General features: G+C 52.7%; 1 protein-coding gene across 1 annotated transcript in view; it reads right to left on the bottom strand.

Annotated features, from left to right (window-relative positions):
• The window catches only part of FMN1 (formin 1), a 469,294-nt gene that overhangs the window by 194,581 nt on the left and 251,039 nt on the right, over positions 1 to 23,674 (bottom strand). The window contains exons 4-7 of the mRNA XM_085627914.1: positions 9,276 to 9,964; positions 8,523 to 9,067; positions 7,735 to 8,249; positions 6,429 to 7,408 (exon numbers count right to left, since the gene is read on the bottom strand). Coding sequence (XP_085484040.1) covers positions 6,429 to 7,408; positions 7,735 to 8,249; positions 8,523 to 9,067; positions 9,276 to 9,964 — 2,729 coding nt within the window. The remainder of the gene's footprint in view (positions 1 to 6,428; positions 7,409 to 7,734; positions 8,250 to 8,522; positions 9,068 to 9,275; positions 9,965 to 23,674) is intronic.

The following is a 23,674-nucleotide window of genomic DNA, read 5'->3' as shown; positions in this document are numbered from 1 at the left end:
ATGCATGACTGTACGAATAGTGTTCTAGCTGAGTTCATTGTAATGGGTTCCTCCTTTTTTGTCGTAGGTCTTAAAAGTACCCTGGATGTTATGTTTCCCCCTTTTTGAAAAAGGTAAAAAAATATACATGTTGCACAGTTGCATTCAAGTGCAGAGGTGTCGAGTAGTTCTAAGTTTCTCCCTGTCTTTTTAGCTTCTAGGTCCTGATGAGAGTCCCAAGAATAGACGGGGCTTGAAACGCGTCGACCATAGCTTTTGGGCCAAAAGAGTTTAAAATAATCCTTTCAAATCTCGCATTTTTTTGTGTTTAATTTTGATTAAAAATGCCTCCTTGGCCCTTATGAAAATATTTCTTAGAAGAATTTAAAACATTTGTCGATTGGTGTTTGGTAATGTGTATGTGTGAAACTGCGCAGTATGGTATGTGAATGAATGTAGGTTACAATAGATCTGAAAAGATTGTGTGTGTCTGAAGTGATAAAGTTTTATATGTTCACAGCTAATGCTTGTCTTGAGTTATATGTTTGCAATTTATTTTCTTTAAAAAAAAAACACTAAAAAACTGAAAAATAAAATTCAATATGAAATAATTGAAGAAACAAATATATTAAACAGATGTAAAAATAGTTCAAAGGCTTATGTTGTTTCTATTCAATATAATCCTCCGCTAAAGAAAGGCGGACAATAAAGTTTTTCTCAGTACTGGTAATTCTTTTGTTACTTAAGTTTTTAGGCTAGTCCTTACTGATGTATGCCTATACCCAGTTTTTGTTGTCCCTGAAAAGGTTGGCAAGGCTGTAATGGTCTCAGCCCATACTCAGACTGACATAGGTGTAGTGAAGCCTGAAACTATGGATCACTCCACACAAACGGAGAGTAGTGGGGAGGAAGAAAAGTCTCCCTCTCCCCAGACATTAGGAAAAGGTCAGCCTCCTCAGGGATCTGACCTCACCCCTTGTGAAGGAACTGCCCCAGAGGTAGCCAGGCCTGGCCTGGCAGAGCCTCTGATGTCAGTGGCCCCTTCCAAGGTGGGACCCAGTCTGGTGCAGGTAGCCTGCCTCTCTCTACCCTGCCTCAGTCAGCCCAGGGCTGCAGAGGTCAGGGAGGCCAGTGGACCCCAAGAGGGCCCCTGTCCACAAGAACCCCCCCATCAAAAGAATGAGGATTGCCTGGCTAGTAGCCCTAGCCAGGTGATGGTTGAAGACATTCCTGAGGGATCTCCTTTACAGGTAGTTAGGGACCTCCCCCAGAGGGATTCTGTTGGGCACAGGCAAACATGGGACCTTAGGGCCCCAAACCTGACCTGTCCCTCCAGTAAGCCCACAAAAGGGACCCAGCCTCCAGCTTTAGGTAGCCAGAGGCTGACCCTGAGAGCACAGTGCAACTCAGTGAAAGAAAGAAAGGCATCCATGGTGGAGGATGATTGGAGGAAGCGGAGGCCTCACTTTGAGGACACTCACTTCAGTACTCCATCTCAACACCAGCCTTTTACTTTGCAAAGACACACCAAAGGTAGAGATTACCTATGGTGGAGACCCTATGATACCTTTAGGGTGAGGGATTGCTTAGTGGACCATGAGACAAGGGGTAACCATGCCAGTGCTGGTTCTTCCTTATATAGCCACTTAGGCAATAGAGGCTTACCTTGTCAAAGCCAGCCTTATCTCCTTTCGTTTGGGGGGGATGGGGGGGTGTGTGTGTAGGAAGGTGGATATCTGCCTATGGTTACCCCCAACTTTTTGCCTAGTGTCTAGCTGGTTTTTCGACTTAGTTGGCCTGAGATCCTGCCCTTCAGGGTCTCAGGCTGTCTGCTCTCTCTTTAAAATGGACTCCATGTACCCTAGGTACATAACCAATTGGTAAGGATCACCTTATTGGACCCTGTACAGCGTACCCTAGGTACCCAGGGCATAGGTGTACCCTAGGCCTCCCAGGGGCTGCAGCATGTATTATGCCACCCCTGGTCTGGCCTTCCAATCAGACACAACTGGCTGATCACTCAGCTGGGGCAAGGTCGTGTAATCACCCCTTGCTTAGATATAGTATGCCTATATCTACCCTTATATATAGACACCTGTGTACCTATCAGTCACTCCTATGGCAGGCCTTAACAATCCTGGAGGCAGAGTGCTTGGTAACATATGAGATGGTGCTCTAGCATGAGCTGAGCCTGTCTGCAGCTTTTGGAACCATGTCCTTATAGCTGTTCTATGATATAGCCTACCATATACTCTTAAAGTGCCTTATAATCTTAAACGGTTATGGTAACTATGGTTTGGCTTTATCAAAACATGTCGTGTAAGGTGTCTAACACTTTGGAATAATACCCCCATACCATTTCTGGTGATGAGGATATTATTCCTCCCTTCTAGAGGGAGAGACATGTTAAAATCCTACTTTACTGTTTAACTCTAACCAAAGCCTCAGCATCACAAAATGGATGCTGCTGCCACAGACACGAGTCTGACCTCCTGCTGCTGGGAGTGATCCCGGCAAGGGAGGCTTGGACAATAGGTTTCCTGCTTGGGGAGGTGCTAGCACCTCCCCAGACAGACTTTAGTGTATTGGGGCAGGGAGGGCTGAAAGGAATGAGACATGCCTGGGGCACACAAGGTGTCCCATGCATAGTCCAGTTCAAACCAGTGCTGGGGCACTCCAGCCCCAGTCCTGGCGCGAAACTGGACAAAGGGAAGGGGGTGTAACCACTCCCCCTCCCTGGTCCCACCCATAGGAGGGACCTAGCAGGTAACCCAGCCCCCCAGATTAGTATAAGAGTGGGAGCTGAGTCCCTAGGACTTTGGATTATCCTGAAAACTGAAACTTGAACAGAAACTCTGGACCTTCGACATTCGACTATGGAAGAAGACTGAAGAATCTCCCTTGTGGCCAAGGAGTGGCCACCCTGTGCAAACAGGCACCATCAAGCGACCTGCCGTTTGCTTTGCCTAAAGTTCTACGAGGAACCGACTGCAGAGCCCGACCAGCGCCTTGACTTCCAGACTTCTCCGACCCTGATCCACATCCACAGCAAAGCTGAGATCCGTGGAGGCGACGAGAGACGTGGGACCGGCTACCTGGAAAAATTGGCTACTTGCTTCCAGTGCAGCTTCTGAGGCATCCTCGAAGTTGTGCTCTGGGGGTTGAGAAGCCCCAACCCCGAGCACCCTCTGCACCGAAGATCAGCACTCCACGAGTTCTGCGTGCGGCCCTTCTGCATTTTCCTGCTCGACGCGTCTGTCCGGTTGCTTGCCCCACCCCGCTCCCACCCATAAGGCGTGACCTAGCAGGCAACCCAGCCCCCCAGATTAGTATAAGAGTGGTAGCTGGGCTCCAGGAGATTAGATTGTCCTGAACCTGCAACTTGAACAGAAACTCTGGACCTTCGACATTCGACGAAAGAAGAAGACTGAAGAATCTCCCTTGTGGCCAAGGAGTGGCTACCCTGTGCAAACAGGCACCATCAAGAGACTACCCTTTGCTTTGCTGAAGTTCTACGAGGGACCGACTGCAGAGCCCGACCAGAGCCTTGACTTCCAGATTTCTCCGACCCTGATCCACATCCACAGCCGAGCTGAGATCCGTGGAGGCGACGAGAGACGTGGGACCGGCTACCTGGGAAAAGTGGCGAGTATCGTCCAGCGCAGCTTCTGAGGCACCCTCGAAGTTGTGCACCGGGGATTGAGAAGCCCCAACCCCAAGCACCATCTGCACCGAAGATCAGCCCCCCACACTCCACGAGTCCTGCGTGGGGCCCTTCTGCATTTTCCTGCTTGCCGCGTCTGTCCGGCTGCTTGCCCGTTGGCTAACGGCCTTTGTGACGACGCACCCTGAAATCTTCACTGCTGGTTTGGCTCCTCCAGACTGGCTCCCGCTTCCTTGCAAAAGAGAAGCACCCCAGACCTCCCTGGTCTGCACCAGAAGCAAGTCCTCCGTTCTTCGTGGGTTCCGCTTGCCAAGGCTTGGTGAGTCCTAGTTCGACTTCGACGCCGCCGACAGCAAGAGCCTTCGTGGGACAGCTCGCCTCCTGGTCCTGGTCGTCCTCGACGTCTCCTGGTACCCGTGGCTGCAGCGACAAGCTTCACCTTTCACCTGCAATCTTCACGACATCGCCTGGTTCCTTCCTGGTTCCACGTGGTCACTGGCTAGTGACCTTGACTCTGTCCCTTCTGCTTGCAGGTATCCTCTCTTCTTGATCCCAGCCTTGGGATCCACCGGACACTCTTCACTGACTGCCTGTCAGCAACTTTCCTTCAGGCATCCATAGAAGTCCACGACGAAACCCGACGCAAGTTCACCCCTATGCACCCGCAGCCCGTGGGCTAGGTAACTTGGGTACTTCGGTGCTCACCAGGGTAGTGACTATCCTAGGGTCTAGTTTCCGAGTCTCGACTCTCTAGCTGCTTCAGAAGTGTCCTTAAACTGTTAATTTCTACTTGCTAGTAATTCTATCGACTTTTACGCATTACGCGTGAGTGTTTCCACTCTGCACCTGAATCCCGTGGGCCTCCCACTTCCTGACTGTTGCTAGTGTAGTGTAGCCCCAGCGATTCCCTGGGCCTAGGCCTATCCTATTTCCGTGACAGTGGTCCTTATACCACTTCTTTAGTATATGGTTTGCGTGGCCCCTAGGGCCTAACTGTATTACTCACCTGTGTGACTTAATGTATGCTTAAATAAGACTGTGTTGTACTTCCCTCTAATCTCATAAAGAGTGCTGAGGGTTTGACTAGAATAAATACACTTTATTTTATATATATATCTGTTGTGGTGTCCTTTCATTTGGTATTCAAGGGATTATATATGGTATCACAGCTGGCTTCACATGCCATTCAGAGTTTAGCCTAAGACTGCTCTTGTCCATGCTACCACTAGGATAGCTGGTCTATAAGGTTGACTTTACAACCAATCACCATAAGGGTTGTTTGGACTGATATAAGATGTACACTAGAACTAGTGACATCATACATCAGGCCAACTTCTCACAGGCGATGCCTTGCCCTGTTTGGCACAGACAGTTCAATTCAAAAGTGGGGAACATAATAATGCTCCAACAATAGCTAAATTCTGAGAGGCGACTCCAATTTGGGACAAACACATGGACTGTCTAGATTTGTGAAATATTCGCACAATTTTAAATCGAGTTCCTGTTTCAGCTTTTTCAGTTCACAATGGTGATTATGTAGTGGATTATGGGAGTTGAAGTCAAGGAGATGGGCTCAGGGAGTGGTCAGAGTCAGGTATTTATTGCTTTATGTATCGGGGGAGGAGGCTTGGCTTTAAATGGCAGAGTCACGAGGTGGTGATTTCATTTGCGTGGATGTTAAGAGCAAAGCGGTTTTTGGCGGTTAGGTGTTGAGTAATAGGTTGCGCGAACATTTGCCGGTTCAAACCGGGTAGCGGGGAGAGTTGGGAGGGTGTGAATCAGCGCGGTTCACGCAGCGAATAGTTACTGTAGTGGTGCTGGGACGGGGGACTGCGGCCTATACAACAGACCGGGGCAAATGAGGCACATGACAGCTTGGTGGTATGGTCAGGCCGTAAGGTCACGTGCGACCTCGGCCCATTTATTATATACCCCCGTAACCGCGCCCGGTCACGAGGGGTGCGTGCGTACGCCTGAACGCGTAGAGGCCGTGTGGCCCTCTACATCCCTCCAAACCTTTAGCCGGCCAAACAAACCAACGGGACTCCAACCTGTAGAATCAAGAGACAGAGAGACAGACAGAGACAGAGACAGAGACAGAGAGAGAGAGAGAGAGAGAGAGAGAGAGAGAGAGAGAGAGAGAGAGAGAGAAAGAAAGAAATAACGTTATCGCCTACGTGTCCAAAGTCCTCATTGTGCTCTGGGCCTAGGCCCCATCGGCATCCCCCTGCTTCCATCCACACAACAGGCACAGTCCTTCAGTTTTTGACTGGGAGCCGGGTTCGGCCTTAGCTGGTACCGTTGACTCCGAAACTGTGTCTCTTGGGATGCAGGGGTCTCGCTGCCAGGCGGCCCCTCGGGCCGGACTCTTCCACGACCCCGTCGTGGCTAGGATTCCTCGGACGTTCTCCGCATTCCCCGGGCTGCGGCCTTGCCGGGCTCTCCGGCCTTGCGACCCCCGCTTCCAGACTGCGCGGATCGTCGGCTGCCCCGTGGTCTTCGTCCTCATCCGGGTTGCCTGAGCCTCCGGACGAGTTGCTCGGTATCACCCTGAACCAGGACACATTCCTTACGACAGTGTGTCGCCCCCTCTGTGCTGTAACCATCGTCCCCTGCACCTGGGTTACTGTCCAGCTTTCCGGTCGCGGTCTTTTAGGAGGACTTTCGAACCTACTTGAATGTTCGGGACTCTGGCCCCTCACTGCACCGTGGCCTTGTCGTTATTCTGTTGTCGCCTTTGCTGTGTTCGCACCGGGTCCCGGTCCGGGGGCATCGAGGCACCCACTTTGGGGATGAGATCTCGCGGATGGCATTTCAGGAGGAGTGTAGCCGGGGCACACCCGGTCGTTGCGTGTGGCGTTTGCCGGTAAGCGAACAGGAACTGGTGGAGGCATGTTTACGGATGTTGATCGACCCCTATGCGCATGGCCCTGTAGAGTCCTCATGAAACGCTCCACCTCTCCGTTGGCTTGCGGCCACTGGGGCATGATTCGTCGGTGCTTGACCCCTCTGCGCCTTAAAAAGTCCTGAAACTCCTGCCCTTGGAAGGGCGGGCCATTGTCCGACTTCATCTCTTCCGGCAGGCCAAACGTCGCAAACACCTTTTCAAGAGCGGGTTGTTCCTGCGTGAACCCCGTGGAAGATACCATTTCGACCACCAGGAACTTCGTGCACGAATCCATGATGACCATCGTGTGCCGCCCATCTGGAAAACTGCCGAAGTCGATGCTCACCCTCGCCCAGGGCGTGTCACAGGGTTCCTCGGTGATCACCGGTGCAGGAACAGGGTCAGGCCCTGTTATCGCGCACGAGTGACAAGTCCGCACTTCCTCATCGACGAGTCTATCCATGCCCGGGAACCATACTTTGGACCGGAGTCTCGCCTTCGTCTTCCCGGCACCTTGGTGGCCCTGATGCGCTATGGATACTAGACGCCTCTGGAGGTCATGCGGGACTACAATGTTCTGGTCCCTCAGTGCCAGGCCTGATTCTCCCACGCTCAGCTCGTGCCGCACCTTCCACAGCTGTTTTCTTGCATTCTGCTCATCCTCCACCAGGCCTGCCACTCCGTCCAGGAACCTGTGCCAACGACCCGTGGCCAGAGCGTCCGTGACGCGCTGAAGCGTGGTATCTTGTTCCGTGGCCTCGCACATCTCCGCCTTGGTGATCGCCCGCGGGCACGCGTCGTCTTCCACCATCTGCACGAAGGCCTCAGTCCGCAAGTTGTCGTCTGACGGGGCTTGCTCGTCCCCAAGCGGAGGGTGTCTGGACAGGAAGTCCGCTGAGTTGGAATGAGTAGGCCTGCAACTGCACTGCCCACCTTTCGATCCTTGGTGGTGCCAGCCTGTTTGATCCGCTGAAGAGTGGCGCCAGCGGCTTGTGGTCCGTTATGACTTTGAACGAGTGACCAAATAGGTATAGATGAAGGTGCTGGCAGGCCCAGCGGATGGCCAGGGCCTCGCTCTCTATCTGTGCGTACCTCGTTTCCGTTGGCGACAGCGCCCGACTGGCGTATGACACGGGCGTGTACACTCCTGGCCTCCTGTAGCAGCACCGCGCCTAGCCCCAACGGGGTGGCGTCCACCACCAACTCTGTGTTCCGTCCTGGGTGGAAATACGCCATTGTTGTTTGGTCCAGGAGCGCCTTCTTCACCCCTTGGAACGCCGCGTCCTCCCGTGGCGTCCAAGCCCATGGCGCCCCGGCCTTTGTCAGCTGTCTCAGGGGCTCTGCCAGCGTGGCCAGATTCGGCAGAAACCGGCCGCAGTACGTCGCCATGCCAAGAAAGCTTCTAATTGCCGTGGGACTTTGTAGCACGGGTGCATTCCGGATTGCCGCCGCCTTCCGAGGGTCCACCTTCAGCCCCTCCCTGGAGAACACATACCCGAAGAAGTCGATCCAGCTCTGATAGAACGCACACTTCTTGTGCAGCATGAGGCCACAGTTCACCAACCGCTGCAGCGTCGCCCGAAGTCTGGCGTGATGTTCTTCCAGGCTTTTGGAGTAGATGAGAATGTCGTCGCTCAGGTTGATCACTCCGATGCGTCCTGAATCACATTCTGAAAAACCTCTGCCGCCAACGACACCCCGAAGCTGAGCCGGGTGTACCTCCTCAACCCCACGTGCGTCGAGAATGTGGTAATGTACCTGCTCTCCGGGGCCAACTCTAGTTGGTGGTAGCCCGAGTTGAGGTCTAACTTTGAGAACCATTGTGCCCCCGTTCAAGTCCGCTACGATGTCGTCCATCGTCGGGGTCACATGCCGCTACCGTCTGATGGCTTGATTGGGAAGTCGCATGTCCACACACAGGCGAATCGCACCCGGTTGCTTTGGTTTAGGCGCCACCACTAGGGGAGACATCTATGGTGTGGGCCCCGACACCTTTTCGATGACGCCCGAGTCCTTCAGTGCTTGCAGCTCCTTCTCCACCAGCGGGCGGATGTGCAGCGGTATCCTTCTGTGTCGAAGTGCTCTCGGCTGTACGCTCCTGTCTATGTGTAGCTTCACCTGTAGGTTCTTTAGCTTCCCTAACCCCGTGAAGAGCTGGGGAAAGTCTTTCAAGATGTCCTCTGCGTGAATATCATGCACTTGTTTGGCGAAGAACACCAGTTCGAGGTCTTCCGTGGTACGGCATCCTACGAGCGTGCCTGTTCCACCCTCCGTGACATGGAACGTCGCCGTCAGCGTGTGCGCGCCACTGGACACTTCTACCTCGATCATGCCCCGCAGAGGGAGTGGCTCCGTGCCCCCGTATGTGAAGATCCTGGTTTTGCTAGGGGAGAGCCTTGGCTTTGGTTGTAACCGGTCAAACTGGTGGGAGTCCATGACGTTCACGGACGCCCCTGTGTCTATTAGTGCTTGCACCGGCGAGCCGTTGACTAGGATGTGGCACATGGGCGGCGGACGCCTCTTCTTGCCCCCACGTCCTGTGAAGGAGATGTCGAAGACGTCGTCATCGTCTTCGTAGTATGCTGTCTCCGGGGCTTCGTCCGGTTGCGCTCCAGACTCCCTGTCCTCTAGCGTGAGGTGCTTCAGACTTCCGGGGCATCCGCGTGGAGCACCGCCACGTGCTCTGCCTCCTCGCCCTCGACACACGCTGGCATAGTGGTTGGCTTTCCCGCACTTCGCACATGCCTGCCCTCTCGCGGGGCATCTCTCCTGGTCTCCGTGGTCGAAACCGCAATATCCGCACCTGCTGTGGGGCCGCGGCCCGGTACCCCGTCGTGGTGTACCTCCGGGGCGCCTCTGTACGGCCTCTACTGCTTCCTCTTATCTGCACTGGCTTGGGTGCGGCCACCCCCGACGTATTCCGCAGCCTCACCGTTTCCATTTCTTCTGCGCGTTTGTCCGAGAGTTCGTGCGAGCGCGCTAGGATCAGAATGTCATCCGGTGAGATCCCTGGTTGCCGCAGGATAAGGCGCCTCAGTGACACGGCCTTGCATCCGGCAGTTAGCTGCGCCCGGATCTCGTCGTTTTGGTCTATGCCAGTACACGTGGCCGCCAGCCTCCGGAGCCTCGCGTAGTACATGTCCATCGTCTCCGTCTCCCCTTGGCGAGCCTGCCGCAGGTTGAACCTTTCGTAATCAGGATTCATTTGGGGATCAAAGTACTTGTTGAGGGCTGTGATCGCGGCATCGTAGTCGTCCTCCTGTCCGGTGTTCGGTAGCGTCTCGAATAGCTCGTAGAGCTCGTCGCCTCCAAAGTGCATCAAGAAGGACCTCTTCACCTTTCCGTTGTTTTCTCGTGTCCCCGTAAAATAATGGTTGAGGCGGCCTACCCAACGCTTCCACCGCAGCGCCGCAGTGGCTGGGTCCGCCAACTGACTGAAGGGTGGCAGGGGCATCACCGAGGCGTGTGAGAAGACCAGAGGGGCCGCTTGGTCATCCACCATGCCGTCGCTCTATGCGCCTCTACCTCGCACTGCCAGACACCGTGAGGGGAAGGAGTCTGTAGCCTGCGGGCGTCGACTCTCGCACTTTTGCCCAGTCCCTATGAGCACCGTGCCTGCACTTGGCCGTGACCCCACTCCCTTCTCACTGTCCCCGTTTCACTCTTCTTTCCTTTCTTCTTGGCCCCTGCGGGTGTGCTAGCAGTCCAAATGTTTCTTCCCTGCTGTGTTCTTTTTTTTTTCCTCTGGCCACCACTTTTATATTTTGTCTTTCAACTGTAACAGGTGATTCTGTGCCTCCCAATGCAGCAGTGTCCCCTCCAGTGTCAACAGGACAGCCTCCTCTCACCTGCTGGGTTTCTGACAGCCTCTCTGGCCCCCTGCCACTCCTGCGCTCCTCCACACGATGTTTGTGACCAATCAGGCCACGTACGACCATCGCGCGTAGAGCCGCCACTTTCTTCAACGCTCTCGCGCTGCACACGCGCTGGGCCGATGCAGGCTTCACACGCGTGCTTCCTCACCGGGGAGATGATCGGGCTGAGGGCACACACCGCCTCCTTCGGATGCTCCGACTCGCGCCGGGGACGCGCGATCAGCAGGGAACACATCGGCTGCCGCACGGCCGATCGGGCCACACCTATAACGCACACCGCGTACAGCAGGCGTGCCCTCTCCTCCGGGCAGAAACGAGGGGCACTGCAGCGGGGATTCGCACCACACCTTCGTCGCCAGTGTAGTGGTGCTGGGACGGGGGACTGCGGCCTATACTACGGACCGGGGCAAATGAGGCACACGACAGCTTGGTGGTATGGTCCGGCCGTAAGGTCACGTGCGTCCTCGGCCCATTTATTTTATACCCCCGTAACCGCGCCCGGTCACGAGGGGTGCGTGCGTATGCCTGAACGCGTAGAGGCCGTGTGGCCCTCTACAGTTACGGAATGAGAGTATGGCGTGAATGCAGGAAGGCATAGGAGATTGAGTGATGAGGATGAATGTGTTGGAGGGTAGACGTTTGGTAGTAGGTGTTTAGTAATACACGCGGTTCATGCAGCGAATAGTTACGGAATGAGAGTATGGCATGAATGCAGGAAGGCATAGGAGATTGAGTGATGAGGATGAATGCGCTGGAGGGTAGATGTTTGGTAGTAGGTGTTTAGTAATACGCACGGTTCATGCAGCGAATAGTTACGGAATGAGAGTATGGTGTGAATGCAGGAAGGCATAGGAGATTGAGTGATCAGTGATGAGGATGAATGCGCTGGAGGGTAGATGTTTGGTAGTAGGTGTTTAGTAAAATGTGTGGTTCATGCAGTGAATAGTTACGGAATGAGAGTATGGCGTGAATGCAGAAAGGCATAGGTAATTGAGTGATGAGGATGAATGCGTTGGAGGGTAGACGTTTGGTAGTAGGTGTTTAGTAATCTGCGCGGTTCATGCAGCGAATAGTTACGGAATGAGAGTATGGCGTGAATGCAGGAAGGCATAGGAGATTGAGTGATGAGGATGAATGCGTTGGAGGGTAGACGTTTGGTAGTAGGTGTTTAGTAATACGCACGGTTCATGCAGCGAATAGTTACGGAATGAGAGTATGGCGTGAATGCAGGAAGGCATAGGAGATTGAGTGATGAGGATGAATGCATTGGAGGGTAGATGTTTGGTAGTAGGTTGTCAAGAATTCCTGTCATGCGAGGGGAGGAAAACGGTAACCAGCGAAAACGGACTACATCTCCCAGGATGCTTAGCGGTTGAGAGGTTATGTAAACAGGAGAGCTGTTACATAACTCAAGGAAAACACGCCCTTATGTAAACAGGAGAGCTGTTACATAACTCAAGGAAAATACGCCCTTATGTAAACAGGAGAGCTGTTACATAACTCAAGGAAAACACGCCCTATAAAGGGAGGAACCGGGAGGTACAACGCTGTCGGATATTGTGTTTACACCGACGTACCTGCTTAGTGAAGAGCAGTGTTCCGGAGTGGTGCTCCAGTAAGGCAAGAACGGAGGTAGGACGAGTCGTTACTCCCTGGGCCGTGTCTTGCCCCATCGTCACCTGTGAAGGACCCGGAAGCTCTACCGGATAACCATTGAGCTTCGCTTTTTGACTCGGCTGAGTCAAAGCACAGTGGCGCTTTTGCTGGTTGGAGTCGTAACTCCCAGCCTGACCAGAGATACAGGGACTGCCAGCTGTAACGCACACCAGGAGGTGTTTGCCGCGTTACAGACTCGGAAGTCCACAGGATCGATCGAGCGGCTGCTCTCGGTTCAGTCTTCTTTGCTTGTGATTGGGGTATCGGTGACGCATCACCAGGAGGTGACTCCGCGTCCCGGTGCAGTCTGAGGAAGAGGTTGAGCGGCTGCTCCCTTCAGGTAGAGACCCCGGCTGGGTGTTTCCCTGACTCCTCGATTCTCCCCAACACTCTTCGTGCCCCTCACAGCCTACCGATTGGCATTGTCGGCCATTTCATTTCTGCCCTCTGTTGGCATACGCCGGGATCGGCGTATATGCAGAGGACGGTTAGGACCATCCGTGCTGTGGGCTGGTAACGTACTTAGCCTGGAGGATTCCAGTGACTATAACCTTTGTTTATTCCTTGTATTGTTTTTGCCTTCATTAAAATAACTAAACCTTCACAAGTGGTTGCGTTCTCATTATCGTGTCTGTTAAACGATCCTGAGACGTTCAGGGCGTTACAAAATATCCGACCTTAATAACACTAACTGTCTCCCGGTCGATAACAGACATGGCAACACTTGATGATGTGCTGGCTGCTTTAGCGACCGTGCAAATTGAATTGGCTGCCTCCAGGCAAGAAACAGCCGATGTAAAAGCCAGACTGGGTGCTATCCAATTGGACCCGCTCACGCCCAGCACCTCCCTCACGAACCAGACCCCTGCGGTAGTAGTGGAAATGCCGGTAGCCGTCTCCTTGGCAACACCAGAGAGGTACAGTGGGGATCCTAACACAGTGCAGGTATTCCTCACACAAGTGGCGCTACATTTATCGTGCAAACCAAGGGCGTTCCCCACGAGTCAGGCTCGTGTGGCTTTCCTTATATCCTATTTGGCTGGAAACGCGGCACAATGGGCCGTACCTCTGGTGAGCAGGGACGACCCCATCTTATGTGATTGGGGTGCTTTTCGCGAGGAATTCCTGAAGGTCTTCGACAGAAGGGCTGACTCGTACACGGCGGACCGTGAAATGCTTGAGTTGAGACAGGGATCCAACGACCTGGTGCAGTATCTCAACGCGTTCCGAAGGCTGGTTGCGGAAACCAAGTGGCCTGTTGCTAAACAGACGGCGCTCTTCCATCACGGGCTGTGTGATGAGCTCAAGGACGCCGTGGCTTATATTGACCCACAACCCAAGACATGTGAGGGCCTTATCAACCTGGTATTACGGCTGGAACATAGGCTAAGTGAAAGAAAGGGGGATCATGGGAGAAAAGGAAACTCCCTTCCATCCTATGTGACAGTGGGAAGTCCTGAAACTTCCACCGCATCCAAGGGAGAACCCATGGACATCGGCGCAATACGAGCGAGCCTCACAGCCACGGAGAAAGAGTCACGCCGTAAACAAGGATTGTGCCTATATTGTGGCAAAAAAGGCCACTACGTACGTGAATGCCCTGCCAAACCGAAGACGTCACGTTATCGGGCCAACCGGTCGGTAACAGCCGTGGTGGACGTACCGGCGGAAAACTAGAGGACTCCCAGACCAAAGAAGGGGCATCTCGGAGTCACTCATCCATCCCTTCACTTTCCAACTCGGTCACTAAGGGACAACGACACCTGTTTCTCACGGTGCACGTGGGAGTGCATGACCAGTGGATACCCGTTGTGGCCATGGTGGATTCAGGGGCCACTGGCATGTTTATGGACCACAACGAGGCATGCAGGTTAGGGCTAGTGCTTCTTCCCAAAGCTGTACCCGAAGACGTCTATGCTGTAGACGGAAGGCGATTGGTGACGGGGCCCATCGGGCAGCACACGGGGGTCCTTCCGATGAGATGTGGGAGGAACCATTTGGAACAAATCGATTTTAACATCATCCGAGCGCCCCAATATGGCGTCATATTGGGATTGCCGTGGCTACAGAAACACAACCCCTCTGTGGATTGGCCAACACATCGCATCGAACTGACGTCACCGTATTGCATCCTGCATTGTGGAATAAGAACGGAATCCCTTGACGCAGACGAGAGCGGGAGTCAGACGGTGGCTACAGCGGCAGAAAAAGATGTGGCTCTCCCCCAGGCTTATCACAGTTTTGAGGATGTATTTGATGAGGTGAAGGCGGAAGTGCTACCACCACATAGACAGTTTGACTGCCAGATCGACCTGGTGCCAGGGGCCAGCGTTCCCAGCGGCAGGCTGTATGCCCTGACGGAGCCTGAAAACGTGCATCTCCGGGGGTACCTGGATAAACTCCTCAAGCTAGGATTCATCCGCCCGTCCAAGTCTCCGGCCGCCTCGCCACTCTTCTTCATCCCGAAGGCTAATGGGGAGCTGAGAGCCTGTGTGGACTTTAGGGCATTGAATGCGATAACCGTAAAGAATCGGTACCCCTTGCCTCTCATCAGTGTACTTCTGGAACAGGTCAAGAAAGCTCGTATCTACACCAAGTTGGATTTGAAAGGGGCATACCATCTGGTGCGCATGAGGGACGGAGACGAGTGGAAGACCGCCTTTAAGACCAGGTTCGGCCTTTTTAAGTACCTCGTCATGCCGTTCGGTCTGTGCAACGCCCCGGCAGCCTTTCAGTACTTTTTGAATGAGGTATTCAGAGAGGAGTTGGATATCTACGTGGTCGTATATATCGACGATATCCTCATCTATTCGTCCAGTGTGGAGGAGCACGTACACCACGTCAAAGCTGTGCTCCAAAAGCTGAGGGAAAACATGCTGTTTTGTAAACTCAGCAAGTGTGACTTCCAGGTCACATCCGTGGAATTCCTCGGAGTGATGCTGAGTCCAGAGGGACAGGAGATGGCAGAACGAAAGATCAAGGCGGTGAAAGAATGGCCGGTGCCCCAAAGCGTGAAGGACGTCCAAAGTTTCATTGGCTTCGCCAACTTTTACAGGCGGTTTATAGATGGATTTTCAGGATTGGTGGCCCCAATCACACAGCTACTGAAGAAGTCCAAGGAGTTTGTCTGGTCCCCTGAAGCGAACAAAGCCTTTGAGGCCCTGAAAAGCGCCTTTGGTAAGGCGCCGGTGTTGGCTCACCCCGATCCGGATCTCCCCTACGTGGTGGAAGCGGACGCATCGGATGTGGCGCTGGGGGCTATCTTGTCCCAACGCACCCACGACACAGGGGTGCTTCATCCCGTTGCGTACATGTCCCGCAAACTCAACGACGCCGAACGCAACTACCATATTGCGGAGAAGGAGCTTCTCGCAATCAAGGACGCCTTCACCGAATGGAGGCATTGGTTGATGGGGGCAAGACATGTGGTATCGGTGTACACGGACCATCGGAACCTACAGTTCATGACGGCCACAAGACACCTTTCTCCCAGACAGCTGCGGTGGATGATCTTCTTTGCGGGGTTCAACTTCCGCATCACATATCGGCCGGGGACGGAAAACCGGAAGGCGGACGCCCTGTCCCGTCAATCTGCAGTTAAGGAACCATTGCCTGCGACCGAGCATTCCATCATTTCCCCGAGGATGGTATTGGGGGTTATCCAACCGGATACTTTCCTGAGGGGAATAAAGAGAGGGATTAGGTCATTCGCATGGCGGAGGTGGCTCCTCAGTCACAGAGAATGGCAGCTGAAGGACGGGATACCCCTGAAGGGCAGGTGCCTATTGATACCCACGCCTAGGCTAAGGAAACAAGCATTCATCTGGTGCCATGACTCTCCATGCGCAGGTCATTTGGGCTTTGAAAAAACGGTGGCTAGCATGGGACGGCATTTCTGGTGGCCAACCATGAGAGTGGATGTCAGGAGGTGGGGACAGGAGTGTCCTACGTGTGCTACCATGAAGGCCGACCATGGCCGAACCCAAGGGCTCTTACATCCACTTCCGACCCCGGATAGACCATGGGATAGCATATCACTGGACTTCGTGGTGGGCCTACCGGTAGACCAGGGGATGACGGCAATACTGGTGGTGGTGGATTACTTGACGAAAATGGGGCACTTCATCCCCTGCAAGAGAGTCCCTACGGCCGGGGAATTGGCGTCACTACTCCTAAAGAATGTGGTACGACTGCATGGATTACCTGGGGTGATCGTGTCGGACCGGGGGTCGCAGTTTACTGCGCAATTCTGGAAGACTTGGTGCACTGCATGTTAAGACCGCCCTGTCCACCAGCTACCACCCTCAAACGGACGGCCAAACCGAACGCCTGAACCAAACGCTCAAACAGTATCTGCGATGTTTTGTGGACCAGGGCAGGGAAGAATGGGTCGACTTGCTATGGGTTGCAGAGATAGCCTATAACAACGCCACTCACAGCTCCACACAGTCATCTCCGTTCTATAGCAACTATGGCCAACATCCCAGGTTCTTGCCATTTCTACATCCGTTCAGAGAGGACAGGATTCCCGCCACAGCGGACAGGGTGGCACACATAAAAGACACGTTGATGCGCTCAAGGGCTGTCCTAATAGAGGCCAAGAGAAGATACAAGGCTGCGGCAGACAGGAAGAGAAGGCCCGGGCCACTGTACCGCACTGGAGACTACGTCTGGATATCCACAAGAAACATGAGGTTTCGAAAGAACAGTGTGTTCCATCCCAAGTACATGGGCCCCTATCGAATTACCAAGTGTATGGGTCCCGTGAACGTGAAGGTGTGCTTGCCCCAGTCATTGCGGATACACCCTGTCTTTCATGTATCATTGCTCAAACCAGCACCCTCCAAGCCGTCTGGGACACCTAGGCCGGTATGCGTGGAGTCGGAGGTGGAGTATGAAGTGTCGGGCATACGGGCGTCCAAATGGCGCAGGGGGAAGCTGTGGTACCTGGTTGCGTGGAAAGGCTATGGCCCGGAGGAGCAGTCATGGGAACCGGCTGAAGGGGTTCATGCTCCGCGCTTGATCTCCTTGTTCCATCGGCGTTTTCCTGCCAGCGCTGGACCCGTGGGGAGCCGCTGAGAGGGAGGATGTACTGTCAAGAATTCCTGTCATGCGAGGGGAGGAAAACGGTAACCAGCGAAAACGGACTACATCTCCCAGGATGCTTAGCGGTTGAGAGGTTATGTAAACAGGAGAGCTGTTACATAACTCAAGGAAAACACGCCCTTATGTAAACAGGAGAGCTGTTACATAACTCAAGGAAAACACGCCCTTATGTAAACAGGAGAGCTGTTACATAACTCAAGGAAAACACGCCCTATAAAGGGAGGAACCGGGAGGTACAACGCTGTCGGATATTGTGTTTACACCGACGTACCTGCTTAGTGAAGAGCAGTGTTCCGGAGTGGTGCTCCAGTAAGGCAAGAACGGAGGTAGGACGAGTCGTTACTCCCTGGGCCGTGTCTTGCCCCATCGTCACCTGTGAAGGACCCGGAAGCTCTACCGGATAACCATTGAGCTTCGCTTTTTGACTCGGCTGAGTCAAAGCGCAGTGGCGCTTTTGCTGGTTGGAGTCGTAACTCCCAGCCCGACCAGAGATACAGGGACTGCCAGCTGTAACGCACACCAGGAGGTGTTTGCCGCGTTACAGACTCGGAAGTCCACAGGATCGATCGAGCGGCTGCTCTCGGTTCAGTCTTCTTTGCTTGTGATTGGGGTATCGGTGACGCATCACCAGGAGGTGACTCCGCGTCCCGGTGCAGTCTGAGGAAGAGGTTGAGCGGCTGCTCCCTTCAGGTAGAGACCCCGGCTGGGTGTTTCCCTGACTCCTCGATTCTCCCCAACACTCTTCGTGCCCCTCACAGCCTACCGATTGGCATTGTCGGCCATTTCATTTCTGCCCTCTGTTGGCATACGCTGGGATCGGCGTATATGCAGAGGACGGTTAGGACCATCCGTGCTGTGGGCTGGTAACGTACTTAGCCTGGAGGATTCCAGTGACTATAACCTTTGTTTATTCCTTGTATTGTTTTTGCCTTCATTAAAATAACTAAACCTTCACAAGTGGTTGCGTTCTCATTATCGTGTCTGTTAAACGATCCTGAGACGTTCAGGGCGTTACATAGGTGTTTAGTAATATGCGTGGTTCATGCAGCGAATAGTTACGGAATGAGAGTATGGCGTGAATGCAGGAAGGCATAGGAGATTGAGTGATGAGGATGAATGCATTGGAGGGTAGATGTTTGGTAGTAGGTGTTTAGTAATATGTGTGGTTCATGCAGCGAATAGTTACGGAATGAGAGTATGGCATGAATGCAGGAAGGCATAGGAGAGTGAGAGACCAGTTATGAGGATGATTGTGTTGGAAGGTAGATGTTTGGTATTAAGTGAGAATGTGGGAAACATAGTTCGGTTTACGGGGGAAACGGAATGGTTAGGTATAGAGGGGAATAAGTTCATTTCAACTCTGGTTTTGTTTTGTTTTAGTGATATACACGGGGAATAGGTTGTATAGTTGTAATGTTTCCCAAACATAAGAAATGCAACATGATGAACTGTAGATATTTGACTAAGGATAATGTAGTAACGATGTGTTTTGTCTAAAATGATTTAATTGCAGTTTCCCTGACGAAGGGCTATTATAAGCCCGAAATGCATTGGGTGTCACTAAAGAGATGCTGTCCTGGACGAATCGTGTGTTCTGATCATATTCTTGAAGAGGTCCGGATGGGCACATTTTGAATACGGGAAGCATTCAAAACGCACAATACATTATGTATGTGGATTACAAAAAGAAAAGCATGAAAAGTTGGGATAATAGAGTTGATTAACCTCGATTGAAAATGGAGTAAATTACACGTGGAAACTTGAAGCAGGATGAAACGTCCTTTCACGCAGTGCGACTGGGAGTGGAGCATAATTATGTTCCCCACTTTTGTTTTGCACTTGTTTGTAAGCCATCTTCCGTTACTGGTGGAAATGCTGTGCATGTGAGAGCAGAGCTTGTCTGGCGGCTGCAGTCTGTGATGTACATCTTTAGGTCTGAGTTTGAGGAAAGCTGAGGCTGTTAATGCCTGTGGGGTGCGGGTGTGTGTCTGCCTGTGGGATGCTGGTGTGTGTCTGCCTGTGGGGTGCTAGTGTGTGTGTCTGCCTGTGGGGTGCTAGTGTGTGTGTCTGCCTGTGGGGTGCTAGTGTGTGTGTCTGCCTGTGGGGTGCTGGTGTGTGTGTCTGCCTGTGGGGTGCTGGTGTGTGTGTCTGCCTGTGGGGTGCTGGTGTGTGTGTCTGCCTGTGGGGTGCTGGCGTGTGCGTCTGCCTGTGGGGTGCTGGCATGTGTGTGTGTGTGTGTGTCTGCCTGTGGGGTGCTGGTGTGTGGATGCCTGTGGGGTGCTGGTGTGTGGATGCCTGTGGGGTGCTGGTGTGTGGATGCCTGTGGGGTGCTGGTGTGTGTCTGGATGCCTGTGGGATGCTGGTGTGTGTCTGGATGCCTGTGATGCTGGTGAGTGTCTGCCTGTGGGATGCTGGTGAGTGCCTGTGGGATGCTGGTGAGTGCCTGTGGGATGCTGTTGTGTGGATGCCTGTGGGATACTGGTGTGTGGATGCCTGTGGGATACTGGTGTGTGGATGCCTGTGGGATACTGGTGTGTGGATGCCTGTGGGATACTGGTGTGTGGATGCCTGTGGGATACTGGTGTGTGGATGCCTGTGGGATACTGGTGTGTGTCTTCCTGTGGGGTGCGTGTGTGTGTGTCTGCCTGTGAGGTGCGTGTGTGTGTGTCTGCCTGTGAGGTGCGTGTGTGTGTGTGTGTGTGTGTGTGTGTGTGTGTGTCTGCCTGTGAGGTGCGTGTGTGTGTCTGCCTGTGAGGTGTGTGTGTGTGTCTGCCTTTGGGGTGTGTGTGTGTGTCTGCCTTTGGGGTGCGTTTGTGTCTACCTGTGGGGTGCTGGTGTGTGCTTGCCTGTGGGGTACGTTTGCGTGTCTGCCTGTGGGGAGCTAGTGTGTGTATGTCTGTGGGGTGTGTGCCTGCCTGTGGGGTGCGTGTGTGTGTGCCTGCCTGTGGGTTGCGTGTGTGCCTGCCTGTGGGGTGCGTGTGTGTCTGCCTCAGGGGTGCGTGTGTGTGTCTGCATGTGGGGTGCGTGTGTGTGTCTGCATGTGGGGTGCTGGTGTGTGCCTGCAAGTGGGGCAGACACACAGCAACCCTCTCCAGCTGCCCGGCCCTTTACAACGTCACTACGGAAGGTGTACACATCGGCTAAGCTGGTCACCTGTTTCATCCTGCCGTGACGAGCTGTGGCCTGGTCCTGAGAGCGGTGGGTGCGCGCCTAGAAGCCCATTCTAAGAGAGTAAGGCGCTGCCTCACGTGTGGCACTCTCTGCTCCGGAGTCCGTCTGCCCATCCCCACTCTGTGCCAAGACCGGACACCTTCCTCCTAGCTTTGTCATGACTGAAAGCAGCAGACCCTTGTCGGGGGAGGGGTGCATGTACTGCTGGTCTCTCACTCGGACACACAGGGGATCTGCTGAGCACCCAGAGCGGCCACCAGCCCTCCTCCCCCCGCATGCCATGCTGTGTGTCCTTGGTAGCGAAGACAAACAACACTCCAGCAAACAAGAGGGAAAACAGCAATAAAGACAACAATAACACGCATCACAGGAATGTGCGGCCTCGTCAGCACCGGGGGGGGGGGGGGGGGGGGGGGGGGGTACGCTGGTAAATGTAGACCTGTAGTCACTGTGCTAGAGTGAGGCAAGACGGGCACTGCCGTAGATGACACGCAGTCAGTGCGACAGAGCTGGGATTCAATCCATGTACACTAAACCCGCCCTCACGATGTTCACATCCTCTTCTATCAGCCCTCACAGGCCCCCCCTGGCCTGTATTCTTTTAAGTATCCCAGCACCCCCTCTATAGATTGAAAGGCTGGGGAAGTTTAAATGTCCAGGATCACTCAAGAGCCCACGCGGCATCCGAGGGAAATGCAGCGAAGAGAAGAGCCGACCAGGGATGCTTGCAGGATATAGTCCAGAGGTAAAATATTACACCCCTGCAGGCACCTGTGCTTAACATGCTTGCTGTACATTCATGTTTTTGAGCGCCTGGCAGCTGACATATGCAGTTGGTGGTTCCACTTTAAAAAAAAACACCTTTGCACCGTTTATTTTACATTTTCTTTTTTACCGCCTCAAGTGGCGTTTCCCATCTTGATTTGGTAGATAAAAAAAAAGAAAAAAAAAGAAACTGGCACTCACACCAGTCATTAAGAGCGCGCACATGTGGTGACTTGTGTATGTGTCGATTCATGCAAATATAATATGCGTGCATCACTTGATCTTCACTTCATATAGTTTACACGGTGGCAGTAAAAAAGGTAATGGGGGTAAAAAAGGTAACGGGGGCACAAAAAAACTCCAGATGTTTTTGCTGGCAGCTACAGCAAAAACAGCAGAAAGACTGTACAACAAACTTGGCATGGAAGTAGTTCTTTGCTCAGAAAGCATGCTTTTCAGTGATTGGATGTAATCTGTTGAGTAGTTTTTGAGATATTACCATTTGAAATCAGTGTTGGAAAGGCTTAAAATGGTTAAAACTTTTGTAAATATATATTGTCTATTGAAAAGCCATTTGTTGATTTTCTTGTAATTTGTGCATCATTTGAGCATTATGCATGAAATTTGGCGGTCACTTGGGGGCTTACGACAAGTACGGCGGTCCATAGCTCTCAAGGGCGCGGTCTGCATGTTGGGCTCTCCTATGAGTGTAACCCATCACTGCCGTAAGACCCCCTCAGCACGGCCCGCTCACCCAGGATTACACTCGGCGGGTGGGCCCACCACGGCTTTGGCGGTCCTCCAGCAGACAGCGTGGTGGCGGCGCTGCTGGAAGACTGCCTAGGTCGCAATAAGGCCCTGGGTATGCTGCAATTATTCTTGATATTTTCAAATTCATGTAGATCCATGGGGGGGGGGGGGGGAGAGGAGGCTTAAAAAGGTGGGCAAAATATGTAAATTAGCTAATAACTTTGGCTCTGTGTGGTAATTCTGCACCAAATGTGGCAGAAACCTGAAAGGATTAGGTTTCTATCAGTACATCAAGTTGTATGCCAATCCATCAGGGGCAAAGATAAGGTGGGGGAGGGTAATAATATTTTTATTTGCTTATAACTTCGGCGTTAGTTGTAGAGCATGCATCAAATGCTAATGTCACGTTACAGCCAGTGCAGATATTTCAGATTTTTGAGATATCCAACTGGATGGAGGGTCAGTTTAAAAACAAAAAAAAGAAATGTACCAATAGCTTTGCCACTATTTCATAGATGTGCACAAAATTCGGCATAGACTTATGGTTAACCCACTTTTCGTTTTCTCAATTTTCTGAAGGTGTATGAGTGGCAGATTTAAATGGGGGGCAGGGGCAAAACAGAGGTAATTCGATAATAAATCTGGCACAGTTTAATAAATCAAGAAAAACAATTGATGTACAGAATGCAGAACAATGTCATACAGTACAGAGATCTGGGCCTAAATCCATCGTTTTTTTGCACACCATGCCATTCCAGTTTGAACCCTGCCATATGCAAATCAGTTGTGACCCTGTGCCTCATGGGAACAGTCCAGCCCGAACTGCCAGGCCAGGTCCTCCCTGGACTGGAAACAAGCATCCTAGGACCGGTTTCGGGCTTTCAGCCCTCAGCAGCCAGGATAGCTTGACTCCAGTGGCATGGAGAGCACGAGACCCACGTCTGGAAATACCCGTCCTACTCGGGGTGACAAATGCAAAAACAGTTGGACAGAATGCAGAACAGTGTCATACATTCACCCCAGTACTGTTCCTATGAGGCACAGTGTCAAGACTGATTTGCATACAGCTGGGTCTGAACTGAGGTGTTGAAGTGAGCTAAAGAATGATGATGGATTCAACCTAGATCTGTGACTCGAGGTGAGTGTCTGAAAACTTTCGGCGCTCCATCCATCATCTCCTTGTGTTTGCTTTGTTTGCCCTAAGTTGACAGACGACTACATTATGCCGACCATTAATAGGGATGGAAGAGGAGGAGGTATCGCCATAATTTATAAGAAACAGTTTTCATGTTCATTCGCCAAGGAAGAACTGCCCGACTGTGAAAGTGCATATTTTAAAATCATAATAAACCCCAACTTCACTGTGTCGGGCCTCTACATCTATCGCCCCCCTGGAAACCAAACCTCTGAGGCGGAAGCCGGAGGTGTTATTCGCTTGCTTTTTAAAACTGTTTAAATTTTTGTGTTGTAACTTATTTTAACTTGGATCTCACCTTGAGCTCTTCTCTGGGCTAGTCGCCGAGCAGGCACCCCACAATCAGCGGATCTAGCGCTGCTTCGTGGGATAGTTGTTTCGCGGCCGCCATCGCTGCACACGCGAGGCCACGCCCACCTGACAGGCCACGCCCACCCCCGCCTATAAAAAGCACTGACTGATAGCGCGCCCATTGGAAACCAAACCTCTGAGGCGGAAGCCGGAGGTGTTATTCGCTCGCTTTTTAAAACGGTTTAAATTTTTGTGTTGTAACTTATTTTAACTTGGATCTCACCTTGAGCTCTTCTCTGGGCTAATCGCCGAGCAGGCACCCCACAATCAGCGGA

This window comes from Triturus cristatus, chromosome 9 (genome assembly GCF_964204655.1).
Source record: "Triturus cristatus chromosome 9, aTriCri1.1, whole genome shotgun sequence".
NCBI lineage: Eukaryota > Metazoa > Chordata > Amphibia > Caudata > Salamandridae > Triturus > Triturus cristatus.
This window is presented reverse-complemented; position numbering and strand designations above follow the sequence as displayed.